The sequence below is a fragment of the Myotis lucifugus genome, unplaced genomic scaffold (assembly GCF_000147115.1).
Source record: "Myotis lucifugus unplaced genomic scaffold, Myoluc2.0 scaffold_72, whole genome shotgun sequence".
In the NCBI taxonomy this organism is placed as follows: Eukaryota; Metazoa; Chordata; class Mammalia; order Chiroptera; family Vespertilionidae; genus Myotis; species Myotis lucifugus.
In genome coordinates, this window is record NW_005871120.1 from 3,139,483 (window position 1) to 3,155,172 (window position 15,690).

Sequence of the window (15,690 nt, forward strand, 5' to 3'; positions counted from 1 at the left end):
TCTCTCACATCAATGTTTTTCTCTCTCTTCCCCTCCTCCCTCCTTCCTACTCGCTCTAAAAATCAATGGGAAAAATATCCTTGGGTGAGGATTTAAAAAAATTCCTGACCTGGAGGTCATCATCATCCACACAATTCTTTTTTTTAAAAAAAGAATGTAAAATTTAATCATGTGTATATTGATTAAGTTGAAAAGGTAATATTTTGGAACTACAGGACTAAATAAAATAGGTTGTTAAAATTCATTTCACCTGCTTCTCAGTGTTTTTTTCATGTGGCTACTAGAAAATTTGTAAGTGACCATGTGGCTTGTCTTTGTGGCTCGTATTCTGTTTCTACCAGCCAGTTGCCTGCCCTTCCAAGGAATCTTCAGTCAGTTTGGGGCAGGTGTACCCTCAAATGAGTTTATTCCAAATGTATTTTTAAAAACAACAGCTTTGCATTTCAGTGTTTGGGGATTTCTGCATTGAAATTGCAGTTGCTAGATCAAACATGCAGCTCGTGGGCCTGGAGACTCCAGTGAGAATGAAAGGGTGGGAGCTCCTCTCCCCAGCCTTTGGCCAGCTGGCTCCACACCCAGTCCTGGCCTCACTGATGTCCCTCCAGAGCCCTTGCCCAGGCCACCCCAGCAGCTGGGTCAGCCCTGCCCAGCCACTTGTCTACAGCTCTGCAGGGGGAGAAGGGGGAGGAGGCAGGAGGAGGGCGTGGGGCGGGCTGGCCTGGGCTGAAGCGCTCCACAAGCCTCAAGCAGAAGCCAGCCATGTCCAGCCTGGGGCTCCTGCTCCTGCTCCTGCTTCTGGCACAGCCGCTGTCATCCTCCTCATTGCCACCGCTGGACACCCCAGAGGGCAAGGCCACCATCGCCGGCCTCGTCCTCTCGGCACTGGAGAGAGCCACCTCCTTCTTGGAGAAGAGGCTGCCCGAAATCAACCTGGACGGCGTGGTGGGGTTCCGGGTGCTGGAAGGTGGGTGTGCTCTCGTTCCCCTGGACTGGCCGCCAGGAAAACCAGTTCTCAGCCTGTCACCCGCCTGCTCTGTGCCCCTGGGACCTGGCCACCTTCTGGCTTGATGATTAGGAAAGGGGGGATTTGCTTCTTTGGGGTGTCTGGGGGCCCTGCTGTTATCAGATATTTTAGAAGCAGGGAGGATTCAAAGGCCACATGAGAAAAGATTAGGAAAGTATTATTTTCCTGGAGGGAAATGATCCACTTGACAATCCCTCCTGATATACCATGAACAAGATGGGCAGAGGGAGTGTGCCTTCTGAAGGGGTATTTATGGGAGGGTGGCCATGGACAAAACCGGGGACCCCCCCCCAGTAGGTCCCAGCCCCAGCGCCCCCCACTTCCAGGCAAAGCCACCAGGAGACTCTGAGAAAAGAGCCAAGTGTTTGTTCAGCTTTGAGAAATATAAGATCCCCGAGGAAGGAATTGGAGACAGGCCAAGGCAAACAGGTAGACACCCTCAACACACAATGAGTGGCAGCAAACCCTTCCCCACAGGCCGCCCTAAGAGACAAAGAGCCAACAGGGTGTCAGCCTGGGGCTCTGGCTGGCCCCTGTGCAAAGTCAGTCCTCTGTGCACTAGTAAGTAGCCAGTGCAGCTTTCGGCCCACCAGGTCCCAGCAGGAGGAGGGGCTCTGGGACAAAGACATCTCCTCTCTTTCTGGCCACCACCCTTCTCTCCCACTCCTGAGGGGCCACTGCTAGTCAGCCCATAGGGCACCTCTGTGAGAATGAGAAAAAGGCAACCCCTTCCTCAAGTCACTTGACTGCCATCTGCTGGAAAATTGTCTTAATACATATACACGAACCCATGATGGGGACCTGTGTTGTCCTCACGCGGTGTACGACTTGCTCAACTGCACATGGTGGTTCTTCGCCCTGCAAGCTGAATCCTCCCTCACCTTTCTCTCCTGTATAGCCACCCTGTCTCCCTAATTAGTAGGAATAGCTAAACTTGATGAAGCCCTCACTTTGCACTATGGACAATGCTAAGTGCTCTCATGCATTAGGTCAGTTAATCCTTATAACCCCCTCCTTCAAGAAGGAAGGACTATCATTATCCCCATTTTACAGATGAAGAAAGTGAAGTGGAGAGAAATTAAATGACTCTGGTCACCCAACAAAAAAGCATTCGAGTTAGGATTTAAATCCAGGCCCACGTTCAGATCTCTCAGCCACCCACCACCTCTTGTCACTCCAGCTCCACCCCCGTGGCCCTGCTCAGCCCACAGAGGCCTACTTCCCAATCAGCTCAGCAAAGTCTTTCCCCTCCGTAGCTGGAGGAGGCAGAGGCTCAGTAAGCATTACCTCGCAGGGTCTTTTTCCTGCCCACACAGCTTGTCAAGTGGTGGAATGAGCGCTCTCTGTTCCCTCCCAGTGCAGCTGAAAGGTGTTCAGGAGGAGTGGGCCCGGGACCCCCCGCTGCGGCTGCAGAGCCTGCGAGTGGGGAAGCTGGTGCGGGAGCTGGAGCTTCTCCTCCACAGATCCGTCTCCTACCTCAGGCTCAGTGACCCCCGGTACCTAAGAGGTAATGGCACGGTGTGGAGTCCATTTCTTCAGGAGCACAGCCTCTGGGGACATGACTGAGACACCCTGGTGCGGCGCCTCCGGTACAAAGGGAGGGTTGAGGACGGCTGCGTCCTGTCGTCCTGTTGTCCTGTCGGCCAAGCGCACCACAGGCTGGCCCTGGGGACTGTCTGTTCATCCTTGACTTCAGATTGAGACGACCTCTCCCACCCACATAGAGGGGGTGGAAAGTAGGGAACATGTCGCCTCTCGTTTGTTCAGCTTGTGCCCAGGCTTGGGGACCTTCATCCTAGACCAGAGGGGGCGGGAGGTGGGAATCTAAATGCTAATTCAGCTCTTTGCACAGCAAATATTAGCATCTTGCTAGCATCTGTCTCATGCCCTATCAAGCTAGGAGTTCCTTCTCCTGGTCAGCCTTGAGTTGACCTACGAAGGGCCGCATCCCATGAGCCTGGCCTGGACTGCTCGAGGGGCTATAAAACCAGCCCGTCATGCTCCTCTGATCCTGTCTCCCAGGCCCACACCTCCTGCCAGGCCCTGCTGCTCGTGACCCCAGCTCAGCCCTGCCCAGCCCTGGCCTCCCTCTGTGGTGGAGATCCTCCATCCTCTCCCAGGCCGGGCCCCTGAGACCCTGCCAGCTCATGTCACCCTAGAGAAGCCCCTTGGCTGGGTATTTCTGATGTAAGAGCTTCACTTTCTCTCTGAACTGAAGGAACCAACTAACCCTTTTTATATGTCTCAAGCTTCCACAGATGCTGTGGATTTAGCCAAAGCCAGTGCCAACATTGTTCTAGTTATTTTTATGGTGTTTGTTTTTGTTGTTGCTTGTTTGTTTCTTAGAAAAACAGCCTCCTGAGTGTTTCAAACGCAACGCCCAACCAGCGGGCAAGGCTTAGAGCCTGAGCAGACGCCATGTGGTCGGGGCTGCCCAGGGAGGATCACCCAGGTCCTGGGCTCTGAGCCACAGGAGCCAGGGGGCGGTTAGCACCGCACCGCCCACTGCGCCTGGGGCCCTCCCTCTACCCCCTTCTTTCCACCAGAGTTCCAGCCGACCATCCAGCCCGGATTTTGGAAGCTCCCACACGTCTGGACACACACCAACACCTCCATGGTGTACCCCACGATCGAGATCCAGGACTCCTTCTCAGAGGAACACAGTGACATGTGCCTGGTGCAGCTGCTGGGAACCGGGTGGGCCCCCTATGCTTGCCCCCTTCCCGAAAACCCAAAAGTGCTCTCTCCCCCAGTCCTCCTGTCCCACTAGCTCTCCCAGTCCCCGGGGGTTTATACCAAACCAGGAACAGCTTCCCCAGAGCCACCCTGACACCGCCCTCTCCCACCCCCAGCACATGTGAGTTGGCCACACTCTCCACCCACGCAGCCAGCCTGGTCCAGCCACCGCCACCGCTGCAGGCCCACCCTCACCTGCTGACTGGTCTCCCCACACCAGAGGGATCTTGTCACAAACCACACTTGAAGCTTCCTGTTGTTCTCAGGACAAAGCCCTACCTCCTACCACCCTTCCAGGCCCCCAGGCCCTTCTGGTCCACCCTGAGAGGCACCCTCCCATTAGAAGCCTGTCCCTTTGCCAAGAACATGCCCCTACGGGGCCTCCTCCCACCCCATCCTCCCCACCCCTGTGCCTAAGTAACTGCTCACAGTTGAGGACCAGCTCCAGAACCTTCCCTGACCCCACTGCGCGTGCTGGCCTCCCATGATGGGCTGCCTCTCCTAACACCACAGGAGCCACAGATGCAATATACATTTGTTTCAAGGTTCTGTGTCCCCACCAGGCTGTAGGTCTGGAGAGCGGGACCCGAGCCTAGTTGAGTCCCCCATTTTGTCCTGCTGAGCCTTGGTCTCAGAGCATATCCCCAGGGCAGCCCTAGACACAGGGAACGTTGGGCAGAGGGCAGCAGGTGCTCAGGCCCCCATCCTCTCAGCATCCTTCAAAGAGATGTGTGGGCCAGAACACAGCTGGGCTCACCAAGGGTCTGTGCGTAGCCAGTGAGGGACCCACCCCTTTTGTTCTGTCTCTTTTATGGGGCAGGCCTGGAGGGAGACTGGGCATGCTGGGCCCAGACCCCAAGCTGTCTGGGTTCAGAGTTCCCATGGAGCAATGGGAATTTGCAGTCCCAGTGGCTCCTCCAACCCAACACTGTTCCAGGTCATCTCCTTGTGCTGGGGGCACTGATTTAGCCAATCAAAACACAGACACCTATGTCTTATCCAGCAGCCCCTTGTGCCCAGCTGGGTGCCTGGAACCTACAGGGCTCTAGTAACTAGTGGGGCAATCAGGACCAGGGGAGGCTCCAAGCCTTGGACTTCCTTTAGGACACCCTCACCAGCCTGGAACCACCTCTCCCCCAGGACAGACAGCAGCCGGCCCTGCAAGCTCTCAGACTTCTGCAGGACCCTCATGACCAAGCCTGGCTGCTCAGGTTACTGCCTGTCCCACCAGCTGCTCTTCTTCCTCTCGGCCAGAATGGTGAGTGCTGAGTAGGCCTGGCCACACCCCAAGGGGGTGGAGGCTGATGAAAAGGGGCTCGTTGCTATGTGGTCTTGTATGCTACACACTAAGAAAGTAAGCAGGTTTTTGGACTTGTGTTTCGGACATCCAGAAGGAGAAGTGAGAGTAGCCTGCCATCCACCAGCTATACCATCTAACCAACCTGGCTGGGGGCGGGGCAGAGGGGCTGTGGATTTGGGATTCTGTTGGACAGAGAGCTTTGCATGCTGAACTGGATCGTAGGGCATCAGGAAAATAAAAACAGCCGAAGAGAAGCAGCAGAAAGAACTCAGCAAATGCCAAGAAATGGAAAAGGACTTAGACTGGAGTTGATAGTTGCTTCCAGGATCTCAAATCAAGACCAAACCAGCCCCGCCCCACCTCTCCAGCACCCAAGCTCCTCCAAGCCCAAGAGCTCAAACTCCGCTAAATAATACCAGTGGTCATTTTAAAGCATCTATATTTCTTTATATAGAAGGGTAGGGCTCATTATCTCCATTTTTAAAATGTTATGAACTGTCCAGAGATTTCATCTGAAAGGGGACTTGCTGATTTTGTTTAACAGATTCTTTTATTATTATTTATTTGCAAACCATCATGGACCAGTATTTTTTTTAATACAATAAAAAACATATTATGAGGAACATTATTTTTTAATATATTTTATTGATTTTTTTACAGAGAGGAAGGGAGAGGGATAGAGAGTTAGAAACATCAATGAGAGAGAAACATCGATCAGCTGCCTCCTGCACACTCCCTACTGGGGATGTGCCCGCAACCAAGGTACATGCCCTTGGCCGGAATCGAACCTGGGACCCCTAAGTCCACAGGCCGACGCTCTATCCACTGAGCCAAACTGGATAGGCAAATGAGGAACATTATTTTGACTTAGATTCAACAGGTAGAAAGTTGCCCTGACATTGCCGTAAAGTTTCTAAAGCCTAGTCTCATCTCCTGTCCCCTCTCAGTAACTGAGTCCCACCCTGAGTAACCCTGAAGCCACCAGCCCAGTCTGGAATCAGAATATCCTAACAGCAGCTAGTGGCTATAGGGTGCCCCCTTTTGCTGGGCATCCTGTCTGGCGTTTTCTAGTATATATCGCTCGCCAGTGTGAGCGTCCCGCCCCTGCAGCTCCCAGAAGCATTGCCCGTTCCCTGTGAAGACCCTTGAGGCTCCAAAAGGTTAACGTGGCGGACCAAGGTCACACAGCTCCTAAGTGGCAGAGGACTCAAACCCAGATCTCTCTGAGCCCAGTGACTGAGCTCCATCAGACTAAGATGGTGGGGGAGAAATTCTGGGAAAAGGGGAAAGACCTGACCCAAAGGTAGCTACTTCAGGACCACCTCAGAACTGCAAGTCTTTTCCCCAAACAGATGGCACCCCTGTCACCTGTACCACCAACCTCCTTTGTCCCCGCAGAAGGGATGCACAAAGGGGCTGTTCCACCAGAGCCAGCACTACATGGACCTGTTCTGCGCCAACATGATGGACCTGAACCACAGGGCCGAAGCCGTCGGATACGCCTACCCCATCCGGGACATCTTCATGGAAAACAGTGGGCATTCCTCTCCGGGGACAGCGCAACAGGGTGTCCCTGATAACGGGCATATGCGCGCAGAGTAGGGCTGCCAGGGTGAGCAAATGGAAATACAGGATGCCCGGTAAATTTGAACTTCACAAAACAATGAATAACTTTTAGTATAAATGTATCCCAAACATGGCATGAGCTATACTTATACTTAAAATTTTTAATTTGTTGTTTATTGGAAACTCAAATTTCACTGGGCCTTCTGTGTTTTATCTGCCACTGTTTTGACTGCTTCCTGTCCCCAAAGGCTGACCCAGTGACAGAGCTCTGGATGGACGGACTGCCTGCCCAACAGTTAGTCAAAGCCTTAGAGATGAGGCCGAAAGGGGGTCCTGGGTGGCCACTTCTTGGCTTCAGTGTCCAGATCCCTCTCCTGATCCTGACTCTAGACTCGCTTTGAACAAGGATCTAAGTGGGAGGCAGGACCCAGGCCGGGAGCCCCTGCTCCTAATGCAGAGCCTCAGGGCTGCCTCCTGTCGGCCACTGCATTGAGCGCCCACCTCCTGGCACTGCCCGGCCCTGGTGGGAGGAGGCAGATGGCACTGCAGTGGCCTGGGGAGTGGGAGGAGGTGGATCTGTGGGGACAGGGCTGCAGAGGGTCCCCTGTGTTTGCTTCCAGTCATGCTCTGTGGAATCGGCGGCTTCTCCGACTTCTACAAGCTCCGGTGGCTGGAGGCCATTCTCAGCTGGCAGAAGCCGCAGGAAGGATGCTTTGGGAGGCCTGGTGAGCTGCCCTCCGGCCCTGGCTGGGAGTATGTTCTGTGCCAGATGGGGAAAGGGACACCGTGGTGTTAGGGACACAAAGAGAGATCTGCAACACCCATATTGTGTACACACACACACACACACACACACACACACACACACGAGGGGACGTGGGCTCAGAACTTTGGAAGCCAAAACTTTGCAGGACAGGAGGCAGTCATGTTGAAAGATGTTAGCCCACTGCACCTGCATTAACAAACGCATTCCTTCAAGGAATATTCCCTGAGCACCTACTGTGTGCCAGACACTGTGCTAGGCTCCAGATCAACCAGGGCACTGGGAAAAAGAGGCAGATCCTACCTAAACAAACCAATAGTGAAATAATTGTGAGTTCTGAAAGGGCTGTGAAGAAGACACAGGTTGAGAAGGGAAAGAACATCATGGAAGGTTCTTTAGGCGGAGTGGTCGGGGGGATGTCTGGGAGGGGTGACATAGAAGCAAAGGGTGGAGGATGCAGTCCCTTTCCAGCCATGTGATACTGGTCAGCTGGTCCTCATTGGAGTAAGCTGCTTTCCCTCTCTGAGCCTCAGTTTCCCCGTCTGTAAATAAATGGGCATAATTCCTTTCTAAACTGTGAGGAGCAGGTATAACACATGTGAAACCACCTGACCTGTCTGGGTACAGAGGAGGCTCCCAATCCACGCTGGTGTCCTAAATGAAACTATTATGATGCTCCAAGAGGCACAGCTTTTGAAATAAGAGAGTCTGGTTTTGAAACAGAGGAGTTCAGGAAATGAAGATTCTCAGGCCCCCAGACCTATAGATTCAGCAGGTGGAGGTGGAGCTGTGGAACCTGCATTTTAAAAATAATTTTTTTCAATTTATTAGTTTCATGAACCTGCATTTAAAAAATATTTTTTATTAATTTCAGAGAGGAATTCAGAGAGGAAGGGAAAGGGAGAGAGAGATTGAAACAATGATGAGAGAGAATCGATAGGCTGCCTCCTGCATGCCCCCCACAATGGGGATCAAGCCCACAACCCAGGCATGTGCCCTCCAAGTTCATAGACGACGCTCAACCACTGAACCTGCATTTTTAATGCGCTCCTCTGGCCATTCAGATGTGGGTGAGAAATAGCAGTAGATGACAAATTTAGGCCATGCGGAAAGGTCTGCAGACAGGTAGGTGCTCCAGGGAACTTCTGGAAGAGCCTCCAGATCCAAGAGAGGAGCTGAGTGGCTTGAGGTGTTCAGCACGTAATGTTTTAAAATCCATCTTGAGAAGTTCATCTTTCACTCTTCTCCCAGATACTGAAGATGAGGAATTATCTAACGTCATTCAACACCAACAGCATTCTTTGAGAAGAGTAAAGAGGCGAGAAAAACTATTTGCAGGTAATAAAAATACCCACGGGACCTTCTTGGCATGAAACAGAGATGTCCAGAAAGGAGGTGCACACAGATGGCCCTCGGTGGAAGGCAGGCCCAGCATCCCTGAAGGGGCTGATCGAAGCGCACTTGTGGTTGGGCAGAGAGGGGTGAGGCTAGGAGTCCCTGACGCCCTCCCCTTGGAAAATGGTGAGTCCAGAGATATTGTCTCAGTAAAAGGAGCACAAAAGAGAAGTTTCCGGGTAATACTGGAAAGCCACCGAGTTAACCCCTCTCCATCAAAGTCTAATCAGAACAGAATCCACATGTGAACCTCCCCAAGAGGGAATTAAATGTAGGCAACTTTGCCTGCTGTTGGTGGGCAAGGCAGCCTGGGAAATGTAGTTTGAAGAGGTCAGTGCACTGGGATTTGGAGCAATGAGGGGTAGGGAGGGAATCTGGGAGCCAGCACCCAAGTAACCAGCACAATCCCAGGGGCCACATGTCCTGGCGTCCCCAGCTTACACCAGTTTTTCTGGTGTCATTATGAATAGTGCCCCCTTTCCTCCCCAAAGTGTCCTGGTTGAAAAGGTAAGTTATGTGGTTAGCTCACCCATTCAGGGAGACTGAGAATAGGATATAACTATATTGGAAAGGAAAGAAAGGCAAAATGTAACATGGAATAAAGGGGTGGGCGGAAAGAAGTAGAGAGGGAGGAAGAAAAAATAAAAGAGGACTTGATTTCAATCTTTTTATTTTTCGTATTTTTTTAAATATATTTTTATTGATTTCAGAGAGGAAGAGAGAGAGAGAAGGAGAGACAGAAACATCAATGATGCGAGGGGATCACTGATCGGCTGCCTCCTGCACACCCCACACGGGATCGAACCTGCAACCCAGGCATGTGCCCTGACCGGGAATTGAACCATGACCTCCTGGTTCATAGGTTGACGCTCAACCACTGAGCCACGCTGGCCGGGCTCAATCTTTTTATTAATAAAAAATAAGTGATTGCACGGCAAAACCAGGAAGGGAAGTGGAGTAGCCAGCTCAGAGTAGATGTCCAGCGTACGCCGGGGGATGATTTCAGTAACTGAGCATCTCACCATCAACCCCACCACAGCCTCACACCTACCTGCAGGTAGACAAGAGAGGGGAGTGGCGTCACACATGCAATGGGTCCATTTTACAGCTGCCCCCAGGGGTTGGGCAGGGCAAGGGACTCTCAGGAGACTGACTCCTCCAGGCCCCTGCCCTGGCTAGGCCTTCCTGACATGGAGGGGCAGGGGCTGCCTGTGGGGTGGTAGGGAGCCTGCTGTGCACACCCTGGGAGCTGGCTGCCTCCTAGAGACTGAGAGCTGGGGAGAGAGCTGGAGAAATTCAGAAGCCCCGGCCCTAACTTGTGCCCCTGATGGTTGACCAGCAGCCTAGAAAACTACCCAGGAGGGAGCGACATGCTCCTTCCTTCATTTATGACGCACACCCATGGAGGTCAGGAGCACAGGACCTGAAGGCAGGCTTTCTGGGTTTGAATCCGCTTCTGCCTTTATTCACTGTGGGTATCACTCTACCTCTCTGAGCCCAGTTTCCTCTATAAAATGGGGACCAAACAGTGTGTCCTTCTTAGGGCTGTTGGGGTTAATATCAGATCATTGTGCAAAGCAATCCCCACGGAATTTGGTGTACGGTAAGCCACGGATAAGTGTGGACTGCCAGGGTGAGTCATTGGGCTCCTGGAAACCTGCATTCTCCCTCCCTCCAAGGGGCCTGGCTGGGGTTCTTCTCTTCTCCAAGTTTGTGAGAGGAGAGTAAAGTCTTCGCTCCTCCCACCTTCCCAGAAACTGAAGGTGAGCCGCCCACTTTGAGTTCAGAGAACTAAAGAACATCTAAGGCGTTCCTGCTTCAGGCAGGTATCACATGGGACCCGCAGGCCCAAGGCAGCAATGAGGGAGGCTGTCGGGGTCAAGAAATGAACTGTGGAATTACCAGGGCTGGGAGCTCAGCTCTGCTACCTGCGCCTCAGTTTTCCCAACTGTAAAATGGGGCAATGAGGTGCTAAATGTTTCAGAGGGCCTTAGAGCAGGGGAAACAGGAAGGAGCTGGACAAGGGTGCATGTGGCCTCAGGTCAAATTCCATGGGAGGAGGCTAGAGCAGGAATCGCACCACCGAGTCACACCCCAAGACAGGGGCCTGGCTTTTGGGTCCCTGTATTACTAAGTCATTGGGAGGTATAACCTCCCAGATGGCTGAAGACATTTCTCTGGAGAAGGAAGCCACTGGCAGCCAACACACTCAGAGCAGCAGGTCGGTGGGTGCCCAACCCAGCTGCGGGCCCCAGGCTGGCTGGGGGAGTATCTGCAAAGCACTCCGGATGGAACTGTGGCCCCATCCAGCACTCTGTCTCTCTCCCCAGATGGCTGCTCCTCCCACAACACAGCCATGGCCGTGGCAGCCCTGGGTGGCTTTCTCTACGCCCTGGCACAATACCCCCCAGCAAACGGAGAGCCGCGGCCAGCCACACTGGCACCACCAACGACCACTGACACAGTTGGCTCCAGTCCTGCCGCCCCAAGATGAAGCCCACGCCTTTAGTCCTTCCTTCCTGAAGTCCCGGGCCACACCCTGAGGCGGCAGCTGAGAGCAAAGCAGCCCAGCTTTGTCCCCTCAGGGCACAAGACCAGGGGAGGGGGTCGGGATGGATCCAGGTGTGGCAGCAGGTGAATAAACTCAGAGTGCAGTTGAGTGGGGAGTTGAGCCTTGTTTCTCAGCCTTTTGGACAACATCTAGGACCGTGTTCTGAATCTTCAACCCACTCAACACAAATGCTAGAGACCCGTAAACTTGAGTCTGAAAGCAATTTGATCAGGTGTCAACGGTTGCATCTTCCCCCCTGGGAGAAGTAAGGGTCTTGAAAAATAATCGTGGCCTAGATCTCAAGATAGGAGCAGGAAAGGCAGCACATAATCTCTCTACATCCTGTGCAAAAACCTCTGCGATATCAGGTCACATCCTGTCACAGTCACGTCATTTTACCAAAGGCTGTGTGGCACGATGGGAACCGCGTGTTCTGTGCCCTGGCTGCCTGGGTGCAAGCCCCAGTTCCCACTCATTAGCCCAGTGTCCCTGGGCAGGGTCATTTAGTGTCTCTGTGGCTCCGCGTCCTCTTCAGTTGGGATGATTAGTGCACCTACCTCAGTTTTGGCCTCACTGCTGTGAGAGTTACATTTGCAGAGGGCAGAGAATGGTACCTGTGACGCAGTAAGTGCCAGATAAGTATTACCTGCTACCACAACAGTGGCTACCACAACAGTGGAGATGTCAGGTGACGTGGGGACTTGTCCCCAAGCCCCAGCAGCTGACTGGTCAACATTTCCCCTATCCCAGCTTATGTCTCCCCCCCACGCTCTGCCTCCGTGTGAGCAGAGCCACACGTCAGCTGGGGCTCTGACAATCAAGCGTTTGAGGAAAGACCTTCCAGAGCCTCATTATGGGGCCAGGCCCTGTCTGCGGTGCCGATTTCAGGCTGGCATCAGACGGGCATCAAAATTAGATTCCAGGGTAGAAAAACCAGCTAAAAACCCAGTCCTTGGGCTGGAAGGCTCTGAGTCCATCTTGCTTTGCTTCACAGTGGGAAATCGTAGCCCTGGCTGGTGTGGCTCAGTTGGATGAGTGTCCTCCCATGCACCAGAACGTCACCGGTTCACTTCCCAGTCAGTGCCCTGGGTTGCAGGCTCAATCGATGTTTCTCTCTCACATTGATCTTTCTCTCTCTCTCTCCCCCCGCCACTCTCTCTAAAATATAAAAAATAGACAAACAGCCCTCGCTGGTTTGGCTCAGTGGATAAAGCGTTGGCCTGTGGACTGAAGGGTCCTGGGTTCGATTCCGGTCAAGGGCACATGCCCAGGTTGCAGGCTCAATCCCCAGAAGGGGGCGAGCAGGAGGCAGCCGATCAGTGATTCTCTCTCATCATTGATGTTTCTATCTCTCTCTCCCTCTCCCTTCCTCTCTGAAATCAATAAAAATATATTTTTAAAAAATAGACAAAGTGGTAATCACTGCTGATCATCCTTATGTCACAATGTAGTCCTATTTGAGGATCTGAATTAAAATACTCCAGGGAGGGGTGGAGTTCTTCTAAATCTTTCCTTTAGGAGTGTCCTCTGTCTACTCCTCTTTGCCGCTGTCCCTGGAAGCTTTCCTGAAACTGCTCTGAAGTTGTGCGTCAGGTCCTTTCACATTGCCTTGCAAACAAAAGTTAGCCAAGACAGGCACACAGCCAGACTGGGGAGAGGTGTGCTTCCCCTCCCGGTCCTTCCTGAAGTGGATGGATTAGTCAGGGACCTGACACCCATTCTTTTTAAAAGGCTTAAATTACCAAAGTGGGGGAGGGGCCTCTGGGAGAAACTGGAGCCTACAAGTCACCTTTAAGTGGAGCAACTCCTCAGGCAAAATGGGAAACCTTGTGAGTTAAGACTTCCTCACCTCAGTGTGAATCTGTTTGTGGGAACCAGATCTGAGAGAACAAAAGGAAGAGAAATCACAATTAGCGGGAGCCCAGATGGGCTCAAGCGTCCACTCTTTCCCCTTTTTTCTCTCTGGGCGATTGTGCCTCTACTTCCCCCTCACACACCGCTGGTCAGGGGACTGAATCAGGCAACGTTTCACCAGCATCCTCTGCATTTCCCAGGACTTAACTTATTCCCTTTCTTCCACCTGGATTACCTGTTCTGCTCCTAGCCCCCAACTCAGTTACGATTTTATTTGACCTTTAAAATTCAACTGGAAGGTCACTTGTCCTATGAAATCTCCCATCCTCCTTCCTAACTCCCTATTTACTTCTTTTATATCCAGCTCTTTTGACATTTTATTCTGGCATTTATTTATGTACATGTCGATTTGTGGATGAAAGGGGCCACATGCTAACCTGACAAACTCAGGGGAGGCCTGCATGGCAGTCTTGCAAACTCAGAGACCTAAAGTAACCACAAAGGATGGTCTGAAATTAAACTTTAACTAAAAGCAGTTATGGTGGGTAGTTATATCCTAGGCCAGTATCTTCACTGACAAGGTCAACCTTTACCTTAACTGAGCCTATCTGTCTTTTTGCATCTATAATAACATACCCTTGAAATGTCTGGGTGACTTGTAACTTCCCTTTTTCTGGACCCCTTGGGGTACAACCTAATGTGCTGGGCGCCAGGACAGATACCACAAATTCCTTCATTATCATGTTAATTGTTCCTGAATCCACCTAAGTATGTGTCTATCCAATCCCAGGGGTCCCCTTCTCCACCACCCCCCCACCCCCCCCACCCCTCCCCACCCCCGCTTTGCTTTCTCCTGCCTCTCTAGTCTATCACCAATGGATTTCATGTAACCCACCTATGTCCCTTTTCTTTGATTGCAATTTATAAATACAGATGTAACCCGCCATTCTCCAGAGCATTATCTCAATTCATTGAGGTTCTGCTTCCCAGCATATGTCGACAGTGTGGCTCAAATAAACTCACAAAAATTCTTTACAGGTTTCAATAGTTTTTTTACATTAACAGATTCTATCATCAAATTGTAAACTAGGGCATGGGGGATATCGTGCTCCTCTTCAGGAGCCCAGCTCCTACTGAACTGCCTGGAGCACAGAAGTGTTCAATACATGTTTGTGGAATTAAATGGGGGAGGGAGGAGAACAGACTCTCTGGATTATGTTCAGGTCTTAGCCAGTGGAAGAGACCTTGGGCTATGAGCACTGTTGAGTCGGATCTGGCCATCTGGCAGCCCCCCAACTCCATGCAGAATGCCGGGGCTCCTAATGTCACCTCCCGCCAAGACATGGAGCATATACAACAGAACCTCCTGCTTCTCAAAACCTCGAAGCTGGTTCTAGGACATCGTAAATGCCCTCGTAGCACTTTATAGAATGGATACAAACACTACACAAACATAAGAAAATGATCTTCGTTTATAATTCTTAAAAAGGTTTTATGAAAAGCAACCTTGGTTTTCCAGGCTCCAAAACAAACATGCATCCCCACTGAGAAGGAAGCTGCTTCTGGGTGGGAGAGCAGAGGGCTACCAGCTCATGCTTCAGAACCAGCTGCCTCGTCTTACAGCTGTGTGACCATGGGCCCGAGCCTGCCCTCTCTGTGCCTCCATTTCCTTTTCTGTACAAAGGACAACTTAATAATACTGACCTACTAGGATCCGTGAGGCATCCAATAAAATGGTGCAGGTTAAGCCGCCTGCACGGTGCCTGGGGTTTCGATGAGCTAAAGTGCCTGTCAGCTGAGTTTTCTTATAAAACCGGCATCCACACCACCTCTGGGGTTTTATCAGTCACCGATTAGACCTAGCAAATGATGTCATTCCTATCCATTCGTTCAATAAATACTGACGGAGAGCCTGCTGTGTGCCAAGCTGTGCTCTGGGCATGGGAAATGCAGCTGAGAACACAATGACCCCGCTCCCATCATTTGTTCAAGAAATATCGTAAAGCGCCTACTGTGTGCCAGGCACATGCTAAGTGCTGGGGAAAAGCAGAGCTCTCTATCCTCATAGATGTGACCGTCAAAGTGGGAGAGAGACATTAGAAAAGAGCTTCAATCAAGCAGGTGGAGCTTATAGTAGGGAAAGACTGGGTGCACTGCTTAAACATGTTATTCTGTCCCTCAATTCATAATTGCATACCAAGGCATAAATGCTGTTCATGTTCTAGGTGAGTGGAGAAAACAGAGACTTGCTATAGTCTATGTTCAGTCAGAAAGCCTGCTAACTGCCTGTAAAAGCTCCACAGCAACAGAGGAGGCCTCTTCAGGAAAGGTGTGCCCCACCCTGAACTGGGGGTAGGAACTCAGAGGCTGGAGCCCGTGGGCCGAGGGCTCAGGGAGGAGTCCACAACCCTCAGTGCCATCCTGTCAGCCTCAGGATTAACACCCTCCTTGCAGTTTGCAATCACTCCCCGTCCCAGCCCCAGCTCCAGGCAACCACTAAT

General features: G+C 51.8%; 1 protein-coding gene across 1 annotated transcript; it reads left to right on the forward strand.

Moving 5' to 3' along the window:
* Window positions 1-721: 721 nt before the first annotated feature.
* CUNH16orf89 (chromosome unknown C16orf89 homolog) lies at window positions 722-11,278 on the forward strand. Its single transcript, XM_006090386.3, has 8 exons — window positions 722-964; window positions 2,382-2,531; window positions 3,571-3,721; window positions 4,901-5,018; window positions 6,459-6,594; window positions 7,247-7,351; window positions 8,641-8,727; window positions 11,115-11,278. Exons 1-8 carry the CDS (start codon window positions 760-762, stop codon window positions 11,276-11,278), a joined length of 1,116 nt encoding a protein of 371 aa, XP_006090448.1. The 5' UTR covers window positions 722-759.
* The last annotated feature ends 4,412 nt before the right edge of the window (window positions 11,279-15,690 follow it).

Bases quoted from the DNA above. Each gene is read 5' to 3' on its own strand.
- CUNH16orf89 (XM_006090386.3), top strand. From the start codon at position 760: ATGTCCAGCCTGGGGCTCCTGCTCCTGCTCCTGCTTCTGGCACAGCCG. The intron at 5,019-6,458 runs GTGAGTGCTGAG...TTGTCCCCGCAG, and splicing joins TCTTCCTCTCGGCCAGAATG to AAGGGATGCACAAAGGGGCT. The intron at 8,728-11,114 runs GTAATAAAAATA...CTCTCTCCCCAG, and splicing joins GCGAGAAAAACTATTTGCAG to ATGGCTGCTCCTCCCACAAC.